Source organism: Rhodnius prolixus, unplaced genomic scaffold (genome assembly GCF_049639745.1).
Source record: "Rhodnius prolixus isolate KJV_2025 unplaced genomic scaffold, Rpr scaffold_7, whole genome shotgun sequence".
Taxonomy (NCBI): Eukaryota; Metazoa; Arthropoda; class Insecta; order Hemiptera; family Reduviidae; genus Rhodnius; species Rhodnius prolixus.
Window position 1 is genome coordinate 26,228,845 of NW_027411582.1, and position 26,199 is coordinate 26,255,043.

The 26,199-nt window shown below is 36.3% G+C and overlaps 2 protein-coding genes and 3 non-coding genes across 5 annotated transcripts in view; 4 read left to right on the forward strand and 1 right to left on the reverse strand.

The window, feature by feature from the left end:
- Octalpha2R (alpha2-adrenergic-like octopamine receptor) overlaps positions 1 to 26,199 on the forward strand; it is a 634,943-nt gene that overhangs the window by 393,005 nt on the left and 215,739 nt on the right. The gene's annotated exons all lie outside the window — the stretch shown is intronic.
- Positions 5,111 to 5,183, forward strand: TRNAK-UUU (transfer RNA lysine (anticodon UUU)). Its single transcript has one exon. It is a non-coding gene; the product is annotated as a tRNA-Lys (tRNA).
- On the forward strand, positions 5,628 to 5,700 carry TRNAK-UUU (transfer RNA lysine (anticodon UUU)). The gene has a single exon. It is a non-coding gene; the product is annotated as a tRNA-Lys (tRNA).
- TRNAK-UUU (transfer RNA lysine (anticodon UUU)) lies at positions 6,149 to 6,221 on the reverse strand. Its single transcript has one exon. It is a non-coding gene; the product is annotated as a tRNA-Lys (tRNA).
- On the forward strand, positions 6,813 to 22,967 carry LOC141447639 (uncharacterized). The gene is made up of 3 exons (XM_074115387.1): positions 6,813 to 7,028; positions 20,262 to 20,418; positions 20,513 to 22,967. The coding sequence occupies exons 1-3, from the start codon at positions 6,813 to 6,815 to the stop codon at positions 22,666 to 22,668; spliced, it is 2,529 nt and encodes an 842-aa protein (XP_073971488.1). The 3' UTR covers positions 22,669 to 22,967.

The window sequence follows — 26,199 nt, forward strand, 5'->3', positions numbered from 1 at the left end:
AAAGGCAGCTTGCTACTTGTCACACAGGAGTGCACTGCTGTTCCTAAAAGATAAAAATAAAATTAAATAAGAAGAAGAAAAAAAAAGAGTTTATTCCCTTTAGAATATTTTCTTAGTGGGGAGCCCTCTTTATATACACCCTATAAAGCAACCTCTAGGACCCCTTTATATTTACTGAGCTAACAACAAAACGTTCACACAGGTAAAATTATGTTGGCAGCCTTGCTATATATACATTTACTGGGAATATATATGGCATGAGTGTGCGTGCATAATGTACTTCGCTAGAATATTTTAATATTCTTTTTAAAAAGCTGTTATAAAATGTATTTTTATTTCAGTTTCCGCCCATCTTTTAAAAAAAAAATATGTCGTAACTCTTTGACTTTATAATTTTTTTTTCCATATGATTTTAGTTAGTTTCAAATTGAATAAAGACTTCAGTTTCTATTGGACTTTGGAACACAGCAGGTCATATAAGAAATTTAATGTAATTTCACTTGATTAACTTCTGTTTTCCATCTTGCTAAAACGCTGGTTTTTTAACAAACATTGGACTCCTGGCATCAATTTACAACTTGTAAAATGCTGGTTTGTTAACAAACATTGGACTCCTGGCATCAATTTACAACTTGTAAAATGCTGGTTTGTTAACAAACTTTGGACTCCTGGCATCAATTTACAACTTGTAAAATGCTGGTTTGTTAACAAACATAGGACTCCTGGCATCAATTTACAACTTGTAAAATGCTGGTTTGTTAACAAACATTGGACTCCTGGCATCAATTTACAACTTGTAAAATGCTGGTTTGTTAACAAACATTGGACTCCTGGCATCAATTTACAACTTGTAAAATGCTGGTTTGTTAACAAACATAGGACTCCTGGCATCAATTTACAACTTGTAAAATGCTGGTTTGTTAACAAACATTGACTCCTGGCATCAATTTACAACTTGTAAAATGCTGGTTTGTTAACAAACATAGGACTCCTGGCATCAATTTACAACTTGTAAAATGCTGGTTTGTTAACAAACATAGGACTCCTGGCATCAATTTACAACTTGTAAAATGCTGGTTTGTTTACAAACATTGACTCTTGGCATCCATTTACAACTTGTAAAATACTGGTTTGTTGATTGACTCTTGGCATCCATTTACAACTTGTAAAACGCTCTCTATTGCTATGCGCATGGTGTACATATTTTCGGTAAAAATGCATTCAATTATGATGGGTTTTTTTCTGAATCCATCTTTCTAAACTGCTTAGATTGTACTAGAATTATAATTTCAAATATTATGTAATTAATTATTTCGTAAATTAATTAAATATTTTGTAAAGAAAAATGAAAATCTCATTAAATGAGTTGTGTCTAGAATCATTTAGAAAACCTATTTCAAATGAAACTGTTCAGAGTTTAGAATAGATTTGTGTGGCTAAGAGCTACCATCTAGTTGTGAAATTGTTGACATAAGTACCACTTAGTATGACAATCGGTGGTGAAGAGGTCTAGCAAGTTTGAAGAGAGGGGGCCTTGGGCGAACTAGCGACGGCAAATGGTCGAACGCTAAAGAGTATCATATCACCCGTTGGCACTGGTAGAGAGGAAACGCTGGCCTATAATTACCTCACTGTGATTCACTTAAGCGAGTGACAAACGATTTAGTGTTATGTTTTACACACAAACCTCCTATGCGCTTTGTGTAATGGGCGCGTTTGTATGACGTTCGTACGTATTTACACACGGCCTTTGTCTAAATCAGAAACAGGGTCAATTAATCAACGTTTGCCGGACTGACGAGCTTCAGCTGCTGCATCGTTAGTTATCTTGTCAGTAATGTCGGCTTCGTGGAATAGTTTCTCTGGAGATGGGCACGCGTTTACTGTGTCTTCCTGGTTGTTTTAAGTCCCGTTATTGATGTAGCCAGATCCAGGTAGACTTGGGTCGCCATTGCCAATTCTTCTCTCCGATCTGTAACAACACGGTAGATTAGTTTTCTCTTCTACAAACTTTAGAGTTAATCTATCAAATGGTAACCTAGTTGTTTTCTATAAATTACCCTTCATCCTTCTTTAAAAGTTACTTCTCTTTCAATTTGCCTAAAAACGGCAGCAAGTTCTGGATACTTCTTGACCCACAGCGTCTAATCCCTTTATACTTTCAAAATCTTTTACTTTTTAAATTTAAACTCTTCTAAACCGAATTTCAAGCAATGAAACGTGCTTTAATTCAAAATATTCTCTTTGAGTCCTTCTGAACTACATACAACTACCAGCAGAAGATTCGATTCTCTTAATACAACGATTTTAAATCGCACTGTCATTTCAGCATAACATCGATCTGAATTGAATTTACGCATAAAAGATTTCAAATTCTGAAATCCAGAAAGAAGGATATCTCTATTTCTATATGAATGAATTAAGAGCAACCCGGAATATCAGCATGGGAATTCCTAATAACCTATCATTATTAGTACTATTTTCAGGCGCATCAAATTGGCGCCTGCAGCTTTCTTTCAGTGCACTGTTGAACGCCGAACAGTTGTTCTCCCTCTTCCAGACAACACTGCCCAGCTCCCGAAAAGATAACAGCAGCTGTATTCGAACCATGGAACTTCGCGTCGAAATCCAGTACGCTATCCGTTAAATTCATTAAAGTAAAGTAATTGCCTATTTTTTTTTTCAGGTAGGTCTTAACGTCCAATTATCGTGGACGGGTGGAGCGAAAGCTCATACTTTACCATAAACAATTTTTTTCTAACAAATAAAAATTATTTATACGCGGGATTCGAACTGGCGATCTTCCACACGCTAAGCCACTCTCTTGACCACTAGACCAACACTCGCCCAACAATTTTCTTAATTCATTTAAGTCATGTCAACATCTAAAATCATTGGTGCCCTAAGCTTTTTTTCAGTGCTAACCAGACAGCTGTTCTCTGGATACAGACAAACTTAGCTTCCTTAAAATTGTTATTATAATTTTTATTTTACATTAATAAGTAATCCTTAATGGACGAGCATTAAGTAACTGTTGTTTTACCACATTTTAACAGACAACCCAAATTCAGTTCACCTATATTTGTAAAATATTTGCAATGCCCTAAAACACGATTCATTCCTACGTTGGCCCATCATTTCTTCTGCTATTTCCCACGTTATTCCGGGATAATTTTTTAGACTGTTTAATATTCTAAATATTTTCCTAAAAACAATGGACCAAAGAAAAGTTTTTATGATGTTCACTTAATTTCTATTTCATAGTATCAAAGCAAAAATCAAAAAAAAGATCGATCATCTTTATGATTTAAATTGGATGATATAAGCTTTCTTTTATTGGTTATAATTTTTTGTTTTCCCGCATTTATTACATCAAATGAAAAATTTATTTGGTTAAAAATAAAGGAGGGAAAAAATCTGTGGAAAACGTTATAAAAGCTTTTCCGATTTATATGAGAACATAATAAGCTAAAGTGGTTGAAAAATGTAGGTGTTTTTTTAAAGCTCTTGACGTGTTCTGTCTGATGTTGTAGGAGAAAAAAAAGGTCCATTTGAGAGATGGAATATTTAGGTTGAAAGGAAACTGGTAACGGAAATGGGGCGGTGTTAAAAGTCGCCACGCCCATTTATCCTAATTGAGTGTATGAAATCCTGAATACTAAGTTTGTTTATCCCTGCTTATAAATGCCCTAATATGCTTCTACGATCCCTATATTCCTCATAATAATAACAATTATTATTAGATTTGATGCAATAAAACCAAATTACAGAGAGGAAAGTTTTATGTTGATTTGATATTTACATATCCGGTTCTCTGGGAAAATAATACAAAGGAAATCATTCTTTTTATTTCCTATTTTAGTTATTAAATTTTTTATTGAAAATGTAACTTGTAAAATTATTCAGCCACATTATTTTTGTTGTTTTGCTCTTTCTAGAACCTCAGTAAAAGTTTTACAATACGTCAATAAAACTAGTTAGAGAAAGTAATAACCACGATAAACACGCAACGCTAATAAATATAGAAGGTGTATAAAGTAAACAATAAGAACGTTTATTATGAATGCGTTTGATTATACGTAGATGCACTGTCACTTATATTTACTGTGGTGTGACCGTTATAGATGCCAGCACAATTGTTGTTTTATGTTGTTAAGCGGAATAGTGTATCCAAAAATCTCAAAAGAAGAGAAATCCGACATCTTAACATGTAAAAGATAAAAAAAAGATGGCCACATGTAAGCGATAAATCACCTAGTAATTCAAACTTTAAATTCGTGGTAAACAGATGTGATTTATACTATAATACTTATCAAAGTTAGTTTACTTTAAAACTGCTCTCCTTTAAGTATGCTAAAATATTTTCAGTTTACTGAACAGTTTAGGCTAGGGAGGGTATAATCCTAGAGTTTTAGCAGTTTACTGAGCACACACACACACACACATTATTATGACATTTGCCAAACTGCTAGCTTAGGCGAACCAAGATCTGTAAATTAGATTTTACAAAATTTAGAACGTTCTAATCAGTTTGGCTTATCTGTAAGTAATTTTCCTTTAATTAAATACAGAGTTGAAAACGACGTCAACATAATAAAATTATGGTTTTTCTCTTCCGACATCCCTTATCTGTCGAGAGAAATGAAATTATATCTCTTCTTTTTTTTTTCTTTTTCCAGAAAATGTTGATCTAACTACAGCTTCAGGATAGGGCTTAATAAATTTAATAAATTGTTCCTACGGTGAAGAGAATCAGTGTTTACCCACAATTACGGGGGAAAAAACCTTTTCACTGAACTCAATTTTCGTAGTGATTGACATGAAATAAGCTTGTGAAATCTTACCACTTTTTCCGCGTGCTTATTTATTAATCAATTCTCTTGTTTACAATCTGTTTACCAAATTACATTTTATGCAAATAAAATTTAGTTTAATTCGGCTAATTTTTGTAAAACATAAAAACAAAAAAAAAAAAGGTGAAATATAAAATTTAACTAAACAAATTTTAATAATGTTATAGGTATAAACAATTCCCTTCACAAGGTTTTGTTTATAATTCTATTGCTAATAAAAACTTCTTGTAATGCTTTAAGAGCAACAGAGTGCAGACGCCTGGATAGCTCAGTCGGTAGAGCATCAGACTTTTAATCTGAGGGTCCAGGGTTCGAGTCCCTGTTCGGGCGCTTAACTTTTTTTTTTTCATTTCCTTCATTTAATTTATTGCTTTTTCTAGTGACTTATATTATTCGATTTTTTATATATTCTCAAATTTACTTTTATTTTTATTATGATTTTATTCTGCAGAGAATTTATCAGGCATTTATTTTATAGCTTGTTGCTGTTTTATAGCTTAATATACATTTTAAAAAATATTATTGATGTTGCGAAAAATAAATAAAATAAAATCATGTTTGCTATTATCCAGTTGAGTTTTAATCTATAATTATATTTATTTATAAACTTGACTGCCACTCTGATCAGCTCTGTAATATTAACCAAAATAAATGAACAAAAATAAAATAAATCTTTTTCTCGCTATAGTTTGGGAAATGATGTTTAATATACAAATATTTAAGTAAATATATTGGACCCTTGAACTTTTGAATATTGTAAAAAAAATATCAGGCGCCTGGATAGCTCAGTCGGTAGAGCATCAGACTTTTAATCTGAGGGTCCAGGGTTCGAGTCCCTGTTCGGGCGGTTTTTTTTTGCATTTTTTTTTTTAAATAGTTTTTACTTCAGATTTTTTTTCTTTTAATTACAGTGAACCATTTATGTGAAAGTTTACATGAGTTTAATAGATTTACGTTTTAATTTAAGCTTTAATTTCACAAAACAATGTTTAATTGTATAAATAATTGAGTCAATTAAAAAAATTAACCGCCCGAACTGGGACTTGATTGATTCAAATTATTTTATATTTCTACTGCTTTTGTATTTATTTATTGACAATAAAGTAATGCATTAATAATTTCTAATAAATAATTACTCAATTATTTATACAATTAAACAAAAATTGTTTTGTAAAATTAAAGCATAAATTAAAACTTAAATCTATTAAACTCATGTAAGCTTTCACATAAATGGTTCACTGTAATTAAAAGAAAAAATCGAAGTAAAAACTATTAAAAAATAAAATAAAATAAACCGCCCGAACAGGGACTCGAACCCTGGACCCTCAGATTAAAAGTCTGATGCTCTACCGACTGAGCTATCCAGGCGCCTGATTATAATTGCCTTGCTTATTATAACCCAATTTTCCATAAACTAAGTGAGTTTACTCGGGAAGGGTCAGCCTGATTCTCCAAACTGTTTTGGTGCATTCTTCATGCCTCTAATGCTCATGCACAATTTATCGAGTTACTCTGGTAATAGGTCTTTATTTCTACTTTCTCATTGCAATAAATTTAATAATAAATGATTCTTTGTTAAGAATACCTTTATTTATTTAATTTTTAGTTTCTCTTACTCTTTAAAAGAAGCATGTATTGTAATCGTGTTCTACTTTCAATTAAAAAAAAAGAATATCCCGTTAATTTTCAATCATCTGAGGACATTGGCTTCTTACGTTTTTTTCAGAGCATTGTGGCCACCGGATAGTGTTCTCTCGTGGCAGTCTACGCTGCCCAACTCCTGTTAATGAAATGTAAAATAATATAAGCTGAAAAGAAACGGGCTAATAAACTTCGGGTCCTTACAACCCTGATTTGATTACATTAAGGCCCACGTAACGTTTTTGTATTGCCTGAGGAACGATATAGAATTGAAAACATAACCAAAAACAAAAGAATATCAGTCTCCCATTAAATAGAATGGGTGATTCTTGTAGAAGTATCGGTAGTCTTAAGTCTTTACAAAAAGAAGTGATCGGAGCATTATTAGCGATAGTGTTCACTCTTAATTTGTACACTAGGATGGTACAGGTGTTAGCCTATGCTGATGACGTGGCTTTATTGGCAAGATCTCAAACAGAGCCAAAGGCGATATTCTTGGAAATGGAAGCAGCGGCCAAAGAGTTTGGATTGGAGGTTAACTGCCAGAAAACCAAATATTTGGTTGTAACAAGAAAGAGAAGGACATTTCGGAACCTACGGGTGGGGGAATGAATATACCTTTGAGGAATTTCAAATAATTGGGTTCAGTGTTAACCTCTAAAGACGATGTAACAGAAGACATTGCTGCAAGAATGGCTGCTGGAAATAGTTGCTTATGGGCTCTTCAAACGGTGTTGAAAAAAAAAATGTGTCAAGAGCAGCAAAAATAAGGCTTTTTAAGACTGTTCTGAGGCCGATTGTCCACCTATGGCTCAGAAACGTGGGTTTTGACCCGAGCAGATGAGCAAAGGATACGCAGGTGGGAAAGGAAAATATTAAGGAGCATATTTGGACCTACGAGCACAGAGGAAGGCTTCAGAATCAGGACGAACCAAGAAGTGGCTGAACTGTTTGGTGAGCCTGATATTGTGTCTTGCATAAAAGCAGGAAGACTGCGATGGTTAGGGCACATACACCGAACGGAGGATACAAGGGCTCCAAAAAGAGCGTTGTATGGGCATCCTGGCGGGAGAAGGCCCCGAAGCAGACCAAGGCTGAGATGGCTGAGAGACGTGGAGGATGATGTTGAGGCGGTCGGCCCTGCACGGTTGGAGAACGGCTGCGAGGGACTGTGAACGGTGGAAAGCTGTTGTGGCTGAGGTCCAGGCCCTTCATGGGTTCTGATGACCAGGGAGTAGTAATAGTAGTAGTTCTTTCTTAACAGGATACACTAAAAAATGATCGTTAAAATGGGAGCACTTTTGAATTCAAGCGGCCTGTCAACATTCCTTACAATATGAAAATATCCCTTTGTATAAAACAGGTTGCACAACCTGATGTTCCTTTATTTTGTTTTTTGCTATGAGAGCAGCAAAAATAATAAAAAAAAAGGATCTACAGGTCTGTTGGTAGCAGTGGACACACCAGCTGCTATATTGATTTAGACAGATTTGTAGTAGGTAAATTTATGCATTATTCTTGGAACACGTGGTACTGCAACTTATGCTCCACTGTTGGGGCCGGTGAATTTCAGCCCTGAGGAAATAACCCTTCCGCCGGATATGTAACATGTTTGTAAATATATACAAAATGATAAAAAAATAAATAAATAAAATAAATGTAGCAACCAGTCTGTCTCGCTTAAGATAAGGTCAAAAAAGATTTAATATAAAAACGCGATTCCTGAGCGAACTTGAGTCCTTGTAGTTCTCTGTGGAGGGGAAATACCCCGCCCATAGCCCCCACTCCTGCCAGAGTATCTATAATTCTTCCCACGTCACACATCACGTCATCTGTAGGACAATCTTTTAGTGAGATCTGTTGTGAACGCGTTACAACCATCTACTTTCCAATTCTCTTCAAGTTCTTGTGCTGTTGACACACATGCGGTTTATCGGAACGATTGTTAAATCGTATAACATCAAGCTAAACGACAAACTGATCGTTGTTTTGGATCTTACCATTCAGGTTCTTTTTTTTTTTTTCATATGAGACCTGCGCAGTTGTTTGTCCAGATAATCCGTCAAGTATTGTTTGTTCTACATCACGGAAAGGCTCCACATAGAAATGAAAAAGGATGCAACTTATCGCTTCTTATCAAAGCTACAGGGACTCTCCGAAAATTGATTTTACTCCAAAAGTAAACCCACGCTTAAACAGTGTCCCATTAAAGATTTTTTGTTTTGGACAGCATTAAGCCATTGTAGCTTAGTCTACAACCTACTTTCTTGTCCTTAGCTCATTGTTTAATCGCTAGAACTACACAAAACACATTGTAGCAAGGGCTGATTCAGTTAGATGAGGGCACAAAAAGTGATAAATTGATGGAAAATAATTTTTAGCTTCATCTCAGTTCAGTTTTGAGTTCAGTAAATCGGATAGTTTTACGTCCAGATAAACTGAAGGTGAGTAGCCCGCTTAACTTATAAATATATCGTCAAATTCTTAATTTAAAAACCAATTTAATCACTACTAAATTATAGAATTGCATATAAATTATTAAATAGGCATAAAATATTCCAACAAATAGATACACACATGGACACAGACAAAAAATTAAGTGGTAATTTCGCCCAAAAATGTTAATCCATTACCCAAATTGTGTAAAAACTAATTACAGAATTGTACAACTGTTTGTGAAACATTGGAAATTCCATTTTCCCTCACATTTTCTTTTTAAAAAATATGACCCACGTATTTTCCACTACAAGAGTGCACGAACTTTTTGTTAAATTGATTAAATAATACTCTTTATTCGCATTTTTACGAGGGTCGTTTGAAAAGTCCGTGCAAAAATAAAAACTACTTAATTTTTTGGGGTAAACCTTTTTTATTTTTCAACATAGTCTCCTTTTAGGCTTATACACTTTGTCCAACGCTGCTCTAGTTTGTTGATCCCTTCCGAATAATAGGATTTGTCCAAGTCTGAAAAATAGCCATTCGTTTCTGCAATCACCTGCTCGTTCGAATAAAATCTTTTTCCCGCCAGCCATTTCTTCATATTGGGGAACAAATAGTAGTCCGAGGGAGCCAAATCTGGAGAATAGGGGGGATGTGAAACGAGTTGGAACCCTATTTCCATTAATTTTGCGACCACAACTGCTGAGGTGTGAGCTGGTGCGTTGTCGTGATGGTAAAGGACTTTTTTGTGGGCCAATCGTGGGCGTTTTTCTTGCAGCTCGGTTTTCAAACGGTCCAATAACAATGAATAATATGCACCTGTAATAGTTTTACCCTTTTCCAGATAGTCGATGAGGATTATTCCTTGCGAATCCCAAAAGACAATCGCCATAATCTTTCCGGCCGAAGGAACGGTCTTCGCCTTTTTTGGCGCAGATTCCCCCCATTGGTAACCCATTGTTTAGATTGTACTTTGGTCTCAGGAGTGTAGTGATGTATCCATGTTTCATCCACAGTGACGAAACGACGCTTAAAGTCCTGCGGATTCTTCTGGAACAGCTGCAAACCGTCCTTGCAACACTTCACACAATTTCGTTTTTGTTCAAGCGTGAGCAATCGCGGCACCCATCTTGCAGATAGCTTTGTCATGTCCAAATGTTGATGCAAAATATTATGTACCCGTTCATTCGAGATGCCCACAGCACTAGCAATCTCACGCACCTTCACTCTTCTGTCATCCATCACCATATCATGGATTTTATCAATGATTTCTGGAGTAGTAACCTCAACAGGGCGTCCAGAACGTTCAGCGTCACTTGTGCCCATATGGCCACTCCGAAAATTTTGAAACCACTTAAAAAACTGTTCTAATTGAAGGTGCAGAGTCACCATAATGTTTATCAAGCTTCTCTTTAGTCTCCTGAGGCGTTTTGCCTTTCATAAAGTAGTGTTTAATCAACACACGAAATTCCTTTTCGTCCATTTTTTGAAAATCACTCGACTTCCTCGATTCAAACGAATGCCAAACACAAAGAAATAGACCGATCTGGCTGAAACTTGGTGTGTGTTCTTCCAAGAGATGCTACTAACTAAACATAACCTCGATACGCGCCAGTAGTGCTATCTCTCTGACTTTGCACGGACTTTTCGAACGACTCTCGTAGTTACCATTTGGAGTCAGCCATTAAAGAAAATACTTTAATATGAATTAAAAAATAACTGCCAGTTTCAGTCATGATATATTTTTATTATGTCAAGCTTTCGACCTAGGGGCTAGGTTATCTTCAGGGCTAATTTACAATGCAATATTTTACATCATTGGAGTCCATGAGTAGATAAGACAGAAGACACACCAACCCTTTATTGATGTAAAACAGTACATTGTCAATTAGCCCTGAAGATGACCTAGTCCCTAGGTCGAAAGCTCGGCATAATAAAGTTTATCATGACTGAAACTGGCAGTTATTTTTTTCATCCTATTGAAACTATGAATCAGTCACCTAAAATAATGAACAGAAAATGCTTTAACCAATCTTGTCCGTTTTAATGATATTACAATGGCGTAAGCTAAGGTTTTCTGTTTCGAAGTTTGCAATTTTTTTTCTTTTCTACGCTTTCACCACCGCTCTTTGAATAGTTTCATCGTCCATTTTAGGAACTTATGGCTCAAAGTAACTGGAATTTATGGTAGTGATTAGATCAGCTAACTTTATAATCAGAAATGGAAACTAGGCAATAAAGTTCTGAACAAAGCAGCTTCGGCGGTCTTTCTGGTGATATTGAAGCTCAAGCGCCTCCATGAACTGCTTCATTCGCTTTATTTTCAGCATTTCCAGAGACACTCGCATTTCGCGGTTACTACGATGAGTTGAAATGGCTTTTTCCTGTCTATCGCCGCCAGTACTTTTTTTGGCTTCATTCCTTTTCCAAGTTATCCAATCTCAAAGAGGCCATCTTATATTTTCCAACTCTTCAAGTTCAAATACTCGATCCGTTACTTCATCCTTCGACAAATCCTTTCTAATACGCGCTACCTCTCTCTGGAACTCCTTACTATCATCTGTCCGCCATGCTCCTACCCTTTCCATCTTTAAATCTCTTTTGTTTAATCATCTCCTTTCTACTCAGCATCCTCCGAAATAATAATTGAATTCATTTATTTCTTTAATTTTAATTCTTATTTTTGTAATTACTTCCTGATTTTTTTGGTTATAAATATCTGAAGTACATGCCAAACCGATTGGGCCTCCAATTGTACACGTTTTTATTTATATTTTGAATATGCAGCGTATATTTAAAAGGGAGCTGACAAAAAGTTATTGGTGACGTCCAAGTTACGATCAAGCTAGCACTATGAGAACAAATTCAAAATTTGGAAATGTTCTTATTTAACAAAACGAAAGGATTGGTCAAAGAATTTTTTGTGAAAAGATCAGCTTTGCAAGGAAGAAGTTTCTGAGATGTTACTTTTTGGAATACCATCAAAGTCCGCTTTGAGAGATTGTAGTTTACCATCTTGACGCCAAAAAAAATCTTAGCCCCTGTATTCAAAGCCGAACTAAGGAGGAGAGAAATGGTTTAATTCATCCTAAGATGAAAGAGGCTATTTCGAGCTACGTTTTTGTTTTGTAAGAATGGATTAATTATTTTTACAAAAATTATCGAACGTTTCAGCACGGATTTGTGTCCATTTTTTTTTAGCGGCTTTGTTATAATTATGAGGAAATCGGATTTTTATTATCGGATTAGTATTTGGCCCAGTTTAAAATTAATCCTTGAGGCATGTGGTGCAGAAAAAAGGGCCTCATAAAATGTGAATTCCCCCCCTCCGAAATACAGATTTTTGATAGAAAATTTCAAAGTGAATGTGAAGTAGTTCACAAAAAAAAAAATACACAAATTGAGTTACTATTCTTTTTTTCAATTTGTGAAATTTACTCCTAAACATACAACTTTTGATGCATAAGACTTCCAAAAACTTATAACTTAGAAGATTACACTCGCGATCTTTAATAGTTTCTCCTAGTAGTAAACTGTTGAAACAGCGTACTTTGTTAAACAAAGTTCAATTCACACCTGACCTAGTATGACGTCATACCTGTTAAACTCCGAGCCCCTGACGTCAGAATTATAGCCACTCTCATTATCTCTTGACTAAAATAAAGTATAGATTTTTTTTTTTTTTAACCAACTTTGATGCAACCGCAAAACGGTTCATTTATTTTTTTACTGTGTTAATAAATTTAAATAAATGTTAATTAAAAGAAATTCAAAGCTAAAAAATATTTTTAATAATAAAATAAAATTGACTAGTTTAGCAACATATTCCCTCAAAGCAAATTTCTTATTTGACGTTACTGGTTACATGACATCATACTCGCTACATAAATCCGAATGTGCCTTAGTTTTCAAGGCAAATTTAGGTATTACAGAACAACCTCGATTAACCGGGATCATGTTGAGTACATCATAAGAACACCTAGATCGGCGCCGAAACAAAAGTTAATTTTCGGTGGCGACAGGAACATTTTTTGGTCTTTCGATGTTACATAATTGTAGGGCGTGGCAGCAACTCTTTTATACCTGATTTTCTTAAAGGGTCATTATGTATGTATGTATGTATGTAAAAACTCAAAATATGGTGCAATTAGTACTGAATTTCTTGAGATTTACCCACGGTCTTACAAAAGACAATGGGATTTACGTGTCCGTAAATGGTTAATTTTCAACTTCACGGTTATATGTAATATTTTTAGTGGATAATTACCGGCATTATTTTAATCTTCCCAGAGGAGCTGCCTAATCTCAAGCTAGTCTTCAGAGTTAATCAGTTCGTCCTACAGAAAAACATCTTTCGTTTACCCTTAAAGGTCGAATTTTTATTTCACTTACGCAATGGAATCCCGTTAAGAAAACTGGTGCTAAACGTAAAACGTATTTGTTTATCTATCGAAGATAAAATTCACATCGTCGAAATTTCCAAAAAAAAGATCAAGTGTAAATAATATTGCCCTCCAATACGGTATTGGAGAGCAAATTGTTCGATACAGTTTAAAAAGTGAAGAGAAAATTCTTCGACTTTGTTTCCGCGTCCAGTTCTCCGAAAGCTTTCAAGAAGAAGAAAAAGTCGAAGAAAACTTCGACTTGGAAGGATCTTGATAAAGCATTATGGGAGGAACGGTCGGTTGGGACTCCAATCAACGGCGAAATCCTGATAGCAAAAGCGAAATTTTTCCATGAACAACTCGGCTTGGAAGGTATAATTGGCTTTTTAATTTACATATTTTCACATAGGCATCTTATTGATGATTCTACCTATGCACCCGTATAATACATACATACTTATATACGAGGGTCGTTTGAAAAGTCCGTGCAAAGTCAGAGAGATAGCACTACTGGCGCGTATCGAGGTTATGTTTAGTTAGTAGCATCTCTTGGAAGAACACACACCAAGTTTCAGCCAGATCGGTCTATTTCTTTGTGTTTGGCATTCGTTTGAATCGAGGAAGTCGAGTGATTTTCAAAAAATGGACGAAAAAGAATTTCGTGTGTTAATTAAACACTACTTTATGAAAGGCAAAACGCCTCAGGAGACTAAAGAGAAGCTTGATAAACATTATGGTGACTCTGCACCTTCGATTAGAACAGTTTTTTAAGTGGTTTCAAAATTTTCGGAGTGGCCATATGGGCACAAGTGACGCTGAACGTTCTGGACGCCCTGTTGAGGTTACTACTCCAGAAATCATTGATAAAATCCATGATATGGTGATGGATGACAGAAGAGTGAAGGTGCGTGAGATTGCTAGTGCTGTGGGCATCTCGAATGAACGGGTACATAATATTTTGCATCAACATTTGGACATGACAAAGCTATCTGCAAGATGGGTGCCGCGATTGCTCACGCTTGAACAAAAACGAAATTGTGTGAAGTGTTGCAAGGACGGTTTGCAGCTGTTCCAGAAGAATCCGCAGGACTTTAAGCGTCGTTTCGTCACTGTGGATGAAACATGGATACATCACTACACTCCTGAGACCAAAGTACAATCTAAACAATGGGTTACCAATGGGGGGAATCTGCGCCAAAAAAGGCGAAGACCGTTCCTTCGGCCGGAAAGATTATGGCGATTGTCTTTTGGGATTCGCAAGGAATAATCCTCATCGACTATCTGGAAAAGGGTAAAACTATTACAGGTGCATATTATTCATTGTTATTGGACCGTTTGAAAACCGAGCTGCAAGAAAAACGCCCACGATTGGCCCACAAAAAGTCCTTTACCATCACGACAACGCACCAGCTCACACCTCAGCAGTTGTGGTCGCAAAATTAATGGAAATAGGGTTCCAACTCGTTTCACATCCCCCCTATTCTCCAGATTTGGCTCCCTCGGACTACTATTTGTTCCCCAATATGAAGAAATGGCTGGCGGGAAAAAGATTTTATTCAAACGAGGAGGTGATTGCAGAAACGAATGGCTATTTTTCAGACTTGGACAAATCCTATTATTCGGAAGGGATCAACAAACTAGAGCAGCGTTGGACGAAGTGTATAAGCCTAAAAGGAGACTATGTTGAAAAATAAAAAGGTTTACCCCAAAAAATTAAGTAGTTTTTATTTTTGCACGGACTTTTCAAACGACCCTCGTACATATGTACATTCATAGGTACAAATTGTACTATGTAATACTGTGTATTCGGTTTAACCGGGATTTCAGTTTTCCGGGGTGGCTATAGGTATATAGGTCAGCCCGGTTAATCGAGGCTGTACTGTAAATTTTTTATAAAAACATCAAGAAAACAAACTGTCAAAAGTTGGGTGTTTTTTTCAATAGGCTAACCGAATTATATCTAATTTTTTTGGGGGTAAATAAGAATTGTGATTCGTGCAATATCATCGAAATTTTCATTGTCATACTGTTCAGTTTCTGAGAAACTCTGGCAATGCCTCTACGATCTTCGGCTCCTCCTCAGGTTTGCCAAACTGAAAAGTTTGAATATAACACTGTCTTATAAGAATTCCCGTAATCATAAAGGCAGAGGCATTTCTTTAATAGATTAAAAAAAAAGTCTCAGTAGCTTAGAGGTAAAGTTAAACAATGTCTACAATGTTTAAAAAATGTTTCTACATAATTTGTTTGGATACCCCTCTCCGAAATTTGTTCAGTAAAACAAACAGCAGCTTCTTCCGCCAACTTTGAAACAAACTTCTCTTCCTTTCCTCAAAGTCAATATGTGAAGAGAATAGACTTTTAAGAAAACAGCCAAGTGAAATACTACAGCCTGTTGTAAACAACCAACTTTTTTGTAGTCTCTTAATATCAAGAAGTAGCTATCTATTAGTAAGGTTATTTATCACAATCTCACGCTATAAGTGTAAAATTAATTCTATTTAAGATCGGCCATTTGTCTTTGATTTCGATCAATTAAGTAATTCTTGTTAAATACTTCAGAATTTAGAAGTAACTACCCAAAGAGCTACATACTTCTAAAAAGCACTCAATCAAGAATAATGGCAACTTTTGGATTTGAGACTGCTACAAATAGGCATATCATATTACCATAGTAAGTTCTAAGGGCTCATCATGCCCGCAATAGTTTCGAAAACAGAAAACATTGTTTTTAATTATTTTTCAAGAAATTTTTACTGTAAAGAATACGGTAAAGGTGGACGGACATCATCACCACTTAAGATACACAAATGTCTGAACGAAACTAATGAAGAATCTTGAAGGGAAACAGTCTATGCTTCTTCCCCGTTAACCTGATTCTATCATTGATCCTAAACTTAGTCTATTCGTGCCCTAAACAATCGCTTATAGCATTTTTGCCCCTCTGAATCACAAACTGCGAAAACAGTAAAGTATAAAAGTAAAGTAATGCCTATTTTTTCAGGCGGGGCTTTACGTCCAACTACCAATTAAGTGTCGTGGACGGAGGCGACTAGCAAACATACTTTACTGTAAATTTCTTTTATTAACCATTAAATAAAATCCAAGGCCTAAGACCGGGGAATCGAACCCAGTGCCACAATACATATTAGCTTTACAGGTCTCGCCTCTAACCGCTCGGCTACCGTAGCGCCTAACTGCGTAGACAGCACCATTTATTAAAGGTGATTCCTTAAGCCACAATGTCTATTAAGAAAACCAACCAGACGCCCTGAGACTGATCCCACGGCAATTCACTGACAATCCTGGACGAGCTAAGAATAAACAGATTTTGCACTAAGTCGATAGACCACAGAGCTCACACATAAAGATGAATTCTTCAAGGCCTGGATGTCCGACAAGCATGTAAACTAATCGACGAACTTAAAACTAGTTTAGAACCGATGAAGAGGAGTAAGCCTTTCGCATTGGCCAGGTCTATCTAACTCCTCGTTTACCTGCAATCTTCGTTACAACCCGGCACCAAGACTAGTAGAACATTTTTAAAAACAGTTAGCTCTTCTAAAACATTCTAATACCAGTGAAAGAACTACCGATTAGGTGTCGTGGACGGAGGCGACTAGCAAACTACTTTAGTGTAAATTTCTTTTTTTACCATTAAATAAAATCTAAGGCTGCTAGACCGGGAATCGAACCCAGTATCACAATACACATTAGCTTTACAGGTCTCGCCTCTAACCGCTCAGCTACCGTGGCGCATGAAACAATAATTCAACGGCTTCCGCGTAGTCTAACCCACGAAACAGAAGCAACCTCTTTTGCCGGGTCTTAACAGCACAGTCTACCTAAATAATACAACAGGATACGCACATACATATTTTGGAATAACTTTACTAAATCATATTTTAATTGAAGTTGACTTCATTTTAAACGCAGATCATCTTGGGGGTTTGATAAAAATGATCTCAATTCAAAAGTAAGAAGATTGTCTTATGTAAAACGCTTCCCAAATATCCCAAAATTGGGAGTTTATGTTCGCAAAACCCAGCAAATTAGTGTGCACAATAGGATTTTATTAAATAAGTAGAGAGATAGTTACAGCGTATGAGAAAACTTTTGTTATTTAGGCTGGAGTAGATAGTAGGTGAGATGTGTTTATCAATGATGTTTAGTGGATACTATCTACCGGTAGACAGTTCCTAGAGGAAGAACAACTAGGATGCCCTGGACAACCCACACAACTAGATAGATAACGGTGCGCACTCAACTCTTGAATAAAACACATTTATAAGTTCTACAATAGTAGCCATGTTCATACATCACAGTTCACTCAATATTTCTGTTTGTTTTTGATAAGTTCTTTTGAACCAACAATATATTGTTGATGACGCCCACCCATTTTTATCTTGAATGCTTTGTGCATAACACTTTTATTCTAAAAAAATTATTGCATTTTCATTTTTCTCTTTCTCTTCTAGATAATGACAGTATTGCAATTAATTAAAATTTTTGTGATCTGTATTTTTATATAAAAGAGACGAGCGCGATGGTTAGAATCTGATTTTGACGCCTATTTTTAATTTAATCGGGCTTTAAAGTTCTACTACCAACTATCTAGGAGGCCAGATAGCAAACGTACTTTACTAAAATTGATCCCTTCCGAATAATAGGATTTGTCCAAGTCTGAAAAATAGCCATTCGTTTCTACAATCACCTCCTCGTTTGAATAAAATCTTTTTCCCGCCAGCCATTTCTTCATATTGGGGAACAAATAGTAGTCCGAGGGAGCCAAGTCTGGAGAATAGGGGGGATGTGAAACGAGTTGGAACCCTATTTCCATTAATTTTGCGACCACAACTGCTGAGGTGTGAGCTGGTGCGTTGTCGTGATGGAAAAGGACTTTTTTGTGGGCCAATCGTGGGCGTTTTTCTTGCAGCTCGGTTTTCAAACGGTCCAATAACGATGAATAATATGCACCTGTAATAGTTTTACCCTTTTCCAGATAGTCGATGAGGATTATTCCTTGCGAATCCCAAAAGACAGTCGCCATAATCTTTCCGGCCGAAGGAACGGTCTTCGCCTTTTTTGGCGCAGATTCCCCCTTGGTAACCCATTGTTTAGATTGTTCTTTGGTCTCAGGAGTGTAGTGATGTATCCATGTTTCATCCACAGTGACGAAACGACGTTTAAAGTCCTGCGGATTCTTCTGGAACAGCTGCAAACCGTCCTTGCAACACTTCACACGATTTCGTTTTTGGTCAAGCGTGAGCAATCGCGGCACCCATCTTGCGGATAGCTTTGTCATGTCCAAATGTTGATGGAAAATATTATGTACCCGTTCATTCGAGATGCCCACAGCACTAGCAATCTCACACACCTTCACTCTTCTGTCATCCATCACCATATCATGGATTTTATCAATGATTTCTGGAGTAGTAACCTCAACAGGGCGTCCAGAACGTTCAGCGTCACTTGTGCCCATATGGCCACTCCGAAAATTTTGAAACCACTTATAAACTGTTCTAATCGAAGGTGCAGAGTCACCATAATGTTTATCAAGCTTCTCTTTAGTCTCCTGAGGCGTTTTGCCTTTCATAAAGTAGTGTTTAATCAACACACGAAATTCTTTTTCGTCCATTTTTTGAAAATCACTCGACTTCCTCGATTCAAACGAATGCCAAACACAAAGAAATAGACCGATCTGGCTGAAACTTGGTGTGTGTTCTTCCAAGAGATTCTACTAACTAAACATAACCTCGATACGCGCCAGTAGTGCTATCTCTCTGACTTTGCACGGACTTTTAAAACGACCCTCGTACAAATGACAAAGTAACGAAAATTTAAAAAAAAAATCGATATAGTTGCCCCATATTACAAGATTTTAATCAGAGAATCAATTCTAATCGATTTTCATTTGCATTATGTCACATATTCATAAATCGATATATTATTTCATTATAAAGGATTCTATATTTAGTTAGGTTTGTATTAATGATAACGAAGAACAACTCATTACGCTATACATCAATTATAAACGCGAACATACTTAATTATAATGTAGGAGTTCGAATCTGTAAGAAAACATTTTCATGGTAATGAACAATGACAAACGCAGCTGAACTTGAGATGATAATTATTGTTTGGATTTCTTTCGAATTTCGTTAACAACTTGATGAAACATTTTTTTCTATTCGATTCTATTTTTTTCAAGTTAGGACACTAAAGAGTATCACATAACTAACAAATTACAGAAATCTCTATTAATATATCGCTCATTAAATGCAACAACGTCATAACTCAAAAACTGGCTGTTTTGAGTTAAGTACACCAGTTTAATGATTCTTGCATGCACTTTTAACTGATAGAACGTCATAATTCTAAGTTCAACATCGCGGCTGGAGAGGGCAGGTGTGACGTTCTTTTCCGTTCTTGCTTTGTCGCTTTGCCGCGCAGCAATAACGTACCATTTCAGCTACAGCCTTTGCATTGTGTGGATTGCATGCTATTGTGATTCTTCAAGAGCGACATATTTGGAGTTGTGACACCCTTGTTGTGAGGTAAGGAAGCAATAATGTCACAAAATCTCCCATGCATAATGTTTCATTTACAGATAATTCAGTATACGCCGAAAATCCACGAAGGTTGTATGTGTATTAAATCGAAATATGACAGTCTTGCTCCGAATAGTCATTATTTCCTTAGTACTATTTCAACTTACGACATTATAGTTACAAATTATAGACATCATTTCAGATATAAATTATGTACCAAATGCTATAAAGTCGTTCTTGCTACAAAGAATGTCTCATTCTTTAGAATCGTCATTCGATTACTTTTAGTTATGTCGTTATTGTTAGAGTACTTTGTATCCAATGCTAAGATAGGTCAAGGTTATACTTCTTCGTCACCACTGAGACAATTATGTTTTTTTTATTCTCTGTAGATTATGGCGTCTTCCCGTGGTAAAGTGATGGTTCAGCTAGCCCTAGTTGATATGAAAGAGATTGAAACGGTGGAAGTTGTTAAGAAGGGGCCGGATGGGTCAACGCAATGCGTAGTGGAAAATGAGCTTGCAGTTTCAACGTCTTTAGAGGAACCAGGTAGAGGAACCATTGCTCTTAATAAGAGTGGTAGCTGTAATGTAGTGTTCTACTCAGTTATTATGATTAGTAAAATGTTTAAAGTAAACAATAGTAAGTTATTCCTTTCTCCGTTTTGATGCAGGAAATTTGAGTTGCCCGACAACTGTAACTAAAGCGAAAACAAGGTCTGTAAATTCTAGTACTTCGTGTGTCATATCTGCCACATCTTCATCTTCCAGAACTTCTTCCAGATCTTCGTCTTCGAGATCTTCATCTTCTTGTTCAACATCAAGTAACACATCTTCTTCTGAAGACTGTGACGACTCGTTATATGACAAAACGTATTCTCCGAAAGATGATGATGGAAATGATAGTGAGAACATTTCCGATACTCCTATTCCTGATGAGAATGGAAATCTACGTGAAATCCCTGGGATAACCAGTACTCCAACTGAAATATCTCTAGCAAGCAACAGTACTTCATTTTCTACTTCCAAAAGCAATAGTTTAATAGCCGGTACACTGGACACATCGACCTGTATATTAGCGAGTCCAAAGAAAGGTGTAAAACGGCGGAGAAATGTTGCGGAATGGAAGAGAAACCTTGTGAAGACAGCAAGAAATACTGGACAAGCATACGAAACTCATACAAAAAGTAAAAGTGTGCGGTCCCAGAGACACATGAAGGCAGGATGTAAAGAAAAGTGCAAGCTTAAATGCTCATTAAAGTTCAGCAATGAAAGTAGACAGCTTATATTTTCGACTTTCTGGTCATTAGGTGATGTACATCTCCAGAGACAATTCATTGCCAGTTCAATGAAGCCGATCGTTCCTAGGTATCGATATACTCGTGTTGGTGGCAGCAGGCCTCCACGACAACACAATAATGCATTTTATTTTTGCCTGAATAATATACAGGTCCGAGTTTGTAAGACTTTTTTCAAAAACACCTTAGATATTAATGATCGGCCAATCCGTACAGTTCTTGAGAAACGTAATAAAATCGCGGAAACTCTGCTTGAGCCAGATCAAAGAGGAAAACACGGGAAACAGAAAACACTCGATCCAAGTATACGTGCAGGTATTCGGCAGCATATTGAAGCTATTCCTAAAATTGAGAGCCATTACACCCGCGCTAACACTACAAGGCAATTTATAGATGGTAGCAGGACAATTGCTGATATTCACCGTGATTATGTTGCCACGTGCGAAGCAAAAAAAGAAGCACATGCAAGCTATGCAGTGTTTCATCGTGTGTTCACACAAGAGTTCAACTTATCTTTTTTTGTGCCTAAAAAGGATTTATGCGCTACTTGCGTTGCTTACGAGAATGCTGATTTGCAAGAAAAGGAATGTCTGAAAGCGAATTATGATGGACATTTGGTTGAGAAGAATTTGTCCAGAGAAGAAAAGAAACATGATAAAGATACATTTAATGGTATAGTGGCAGTATATGACCTACAGGCAGTTGTACAGTTACCAAAGGGTGATATCTCTGCATTTTATTATAAATCGAAACTAAATGTTCTAAACTTCACTATTTATGACCTCAAGACAAATGGATGTGATTGCTATGTATGGGATGAATCAAATGGTCATCGTGGAGTAAATGAATTAGGTACGTGCGTGTTAATGTATTTAAAGGAGAAAGCTAACACAACTGATAGCGAAGTGATCTTTTACTCTGACAACTGTGCCGGCCAACAGAAAAATAAATTCATGCTGGGCCTGTATTTCTATGCTGTCCGTTTTCTTGGAATAAAATCCATAACCCACAAATTTCTGATCAAAGGCCACACTCAAAATGAGGGTGACTCAGCTCATTCTCTGATTGAGCGACAAGTGAAACGTCAATTGAGGGGTGGACCTATCTATACCACTGAAGGGTTTATAGCTGCTATTCGAGCTGCAAAGAAACAGGGTGAACCGTTTCGTGTGCATGAATTATGCCATGAGGATTTTTATGATGTGAAACAAATTGCTTCTGTGGTCGGTCTTATTAATCTGACAGCTTTGAAACTGGCAGATGTAAAAGTTATGAAAGTTCACACTAGTTCACCATATTCTGTATTTTGTAAGAAGTCATACAGCGAGGATTTTCAAGAAGTAACTGTAATTAAGAAAAGGAAGATAGTTGAAGGCGTGCCCCTAAAACCAGCATTCATGTCCAAACCAGGCCTAGCTCCTAAAAAGAAAGAAGATCTTCAGGATTTACTCGCGAAGAATTTCATACCGAAGGCTTATACTCACTTTTACATGTCTTTATAATATCAGTAACATGTAAAAATCACTGGTATCATCTTCAGTTTTGTTGTGATGACCCAAAGCTAACGCCAATGATTTGTTCTACTGCGTGAGACTATTTAAATTTTTAGAGAGATAGACAGTGTTGACATAACAATCAACAAAATGATAAAGATTTCTGTCAAGAGTGTCACATTTTGATTTGTGACGCTCTTTAAGCGTAATGTTTATAGCAATAATGACATAAGTGTGCATGTAAGTTACTTAGTAACCAAAATTGTACTTATGATAACAGCTAAAATAAACGTAATTATATTAATAATGGCTGAAATACTTTACTCTACCAAATATCCAAACATAATGTTTATCAATACTTTTCTCCGGAAATGGTAGCGCTTTAAAACTTTCAAAAGCTTCTCCTAAAAAATGACAGTTTTTGAGTTATGACATTGTTGTATTTAATGAGCGATATCATTTCGGTACTTGTAAGGCTTAAACTTTGAGTTCACTAAATCTCCTTGTAAATGGTTCCATTTCGAATGCTTATTGAGCCGTTCAATGAACAACTTGATTAACGCCATAAATCAAAACCAAAAATGGAGAAGAATGTACTTTTTTCTTTTCTTTTTTAATACGAATTTACTAAAGAAACCCTTGGGTTCATTAATTTTAATCTCTTCTAGATTTACCTACATTACTATTATCCTAAAAACAATTATCTCACACAAAATAATTTAAACACATAATTCTGGAAAAAACTAAAAAAAAATTAAAACTAAGTTCAGGATAAATTAATAGTAATTTGGTTAAAAAACTTCATCACAGCAATTACAATAAAGTATGAGGCTCATATTTTTTCAGTAAAGGAAGTAATTTAGAGTGAGCGAGCAGAAAAACAAGATATATCACTGTTCTTGCAGGGCAAAAAGAGAAAATAGAAGGGCATTGCAAGCTAGAAGTATCTTACAAATGACCAGAGATTGTCAGTGGACCCTTTAGGCTATTTTAAAGGTTCAACGATTCTAAAGCAACGCTGTTTGTATACAAAATGGACAAACTTCTCATACAGATGCCGTAGCGTTTTCAGCTTTATAGTTTCTATTTGTTAGTGCTAGTTCTGTTTGTTTGTTTTATCTTTTGTAGATGTCACAGCGTTATCATCGGTTAGCGTATTCCCTAAACTGGGATTCACTAGCTAGATATTAAAATATTAAAATAAGAATGAACTAAAAAGATCAGAGAGGTTGATATTGGGTCTATATGTGTTTATAGGTAGATTTGTGTGGGTTTTTTTTTAGGTATAGTTGTGTACTGTATAGTGGTAGTGAGCTAAGGGTTCCGTGGGTTCGCTATACCCATATGGCTGAATACCCACCATCCCTGCGTAGTCCTTTAGTCGCCTCTTACGACATCCTGGACGGAGCAGGTCTATTCTATTCCCGGAACTGCAGGGGCATTCACTTTGTTAATGGGTGTGTTGTGAATGCGTGAGTTGTTATTGAGTGTAAATTAAGGAATTCAGACTTTTTCCACTGTTTCTTCAACTTGTATTTGGAAGTAAGGACGACCCAGTCTGTAACAGCCAGCCCTGCTCTAGTAAGTGGTTATTTGAGATTAAATATCACTTTCCTTGGTGAACCTAGGCCATAATTCCGACTTTTTCCACTGTGTCTTCAATTTGTATTAGGAAATAAGGACGACCCAGTCTGTAACATCTAGCCCTGCTCTGATTAGTGGTTATTTGAGATTAAAAATCAATTTCCTTGGTGAATCTAGGCCATAATTCCGACTTTTTCCACTGTTTCTTCAACTTATATTAGGAAATAAGGACGACCCAGTCTGTAACATCTAGCCCTGCTCTGATTAGTGGTTATTTGAGATTAAAAATCAATTTCCTTGGTGAATCTAGGCCATAATTCCGATTTTTTCCACTGTTTCTTCAACTTATATTAGGAAATAAGGACGACCCAGTCTGTAACAGCCAGCCCTGCTCTAGTAAGTGGTTATTTGAGATTAAATATCACTTTCCTTGGTGAACCTAGGCCATAATTCCGACTTTTTCCACTGTTTCTTCAATTTGTATTAGGAAATAAGGACGACCCAGTCTGTAACATCTAGCCCTGCTCTGATTAGTGGTTATTTGAGATTAAAAATCAATTTCCTTGGTGAATCTAGGCCATAATTCCGACTTTTTCCACTGTTTCTTCAACTTATATTAGGAAATAAGGACGACCCAGTCTGTAACATCCAGCCCTGCTCTAGTAAGTGGTTATTTGAGATTAAAAATCACTTTCTTTGGTGAACCTCGGCCATAATTACGACTTTTTCCACTGTTTCTTCAACTTGTATTAGGAAGTAAGGACGACCCAGTCTGTAACAGACAGCCCTGCTCTAGTAAGTGGTTATTTGAGTTTAAATATCACTTTCCTTGGTGAACCTAGGCCGTAATTCCGACTTTTTCCACTGTTTATTCAACTTGTATTAGGAAATAAGGACGACCCAGTCTGTAACAGCCAGCCCTGCTCTAGTAAGTGGTTATTTGAGATTAAAAATCAATTTCCTTGGTGATCCTAGGCCGTAATTCCGACTTTTTCCACTGTTTATTCAACTTGTATTAGGAAATAAGGACGATCCAGTCTGTAACATCCAGCCCTGCTCTAGTAAGTGGTTATTTGAGATTAAAAATCACTTTCTTTGGTGAACCTCGGCCATAATTACGACTTTTTCCACTGCTTCTTCAACTTGTATTAGGAAGTAAGGACGACCCAGTCTGTAACAGACAGCTCTGCTCTAGTAAGTGGTTATTTGAGTTTAAATATCACTTTCCTTGGTGAACCTAGGCCATAATTCCGACTTTTTCAACTGTTTCTTCAACTTATATTAGGAAATAAGGACGACGCAGTCTGTAACATTCAGCCCTGCTCTAGTAAGTGCTTATTTGAGATTAAAAATCCCTTTCTTTGGTGAACCTCGGCCATAATTACTACTTTTTCCACTGTTTATTCAACTTGTATTAGGAAATAAGGACGACCCAGTCTGTAACAGCCAGCCCTGCTCTAGTAAGTGGTTGTTTGAGATTAAAAATCAATTTCCTTGGTGAACCTAGGCCGTAATTCCGACTTTTTCCACTGTTTATTCAACTTGTATTAGGAAATAAGGACGACCCAGTCTGTAACAGCCAGCCCTGCTCTAGTAAGTGGTTATTTGAGATTAAAAATCACCAGAACCTAGGCCATAAGTCTGAATTTTTCCAATCTTTTTGACACTTGCATTAGGAAATAAGGATGACCCAGTCTGTAACAGCCAGCCCTGCTCTAGTAAGTGGTTATTTGAGATTAAAAATCAATTTCCTTGGTGATCCTAGGCCGTAATTCCGACTTTTTCCACTGTTTATTCAACTTGTATTAGGAAATAAGGACGACCCAGTCTGTAACATCCAGCCCTGCTCTAGTAAGTGGTTATTTGAGATTAAAAATCACTTTCTTTGGTGAACCTCGGCCATAATTACGACTTTTTCCACTGTTTCTTCAACTTGTATTTGGAAGTAAGGACGAC

Bases quoted from the DNA above. Each gene is read 5' to 3' on its own strand.
- LOC141447639 (XM_074115387.1), top strand. From the start codon at position 6,813: ATGGGTGATTCTTGTAGAAGTATCGGTAGTCTTAAGTCTTTACAAAAA. The intron at 7,029-20,261 runs GTTAACTGCCAG...TATTCTCTGTAG, and splicing joins CCAAAGAGTTTGGATTGGAG to ATTATGGCGTCTTCCCGTGG. The intron at 20,419-20,512 runs GTAGAGGAACCA...AGTAAACAATAG, and splicing joins AACGTCTTTAGAGGAACCAG to TAAGTTATTCCTTTCTCCGT.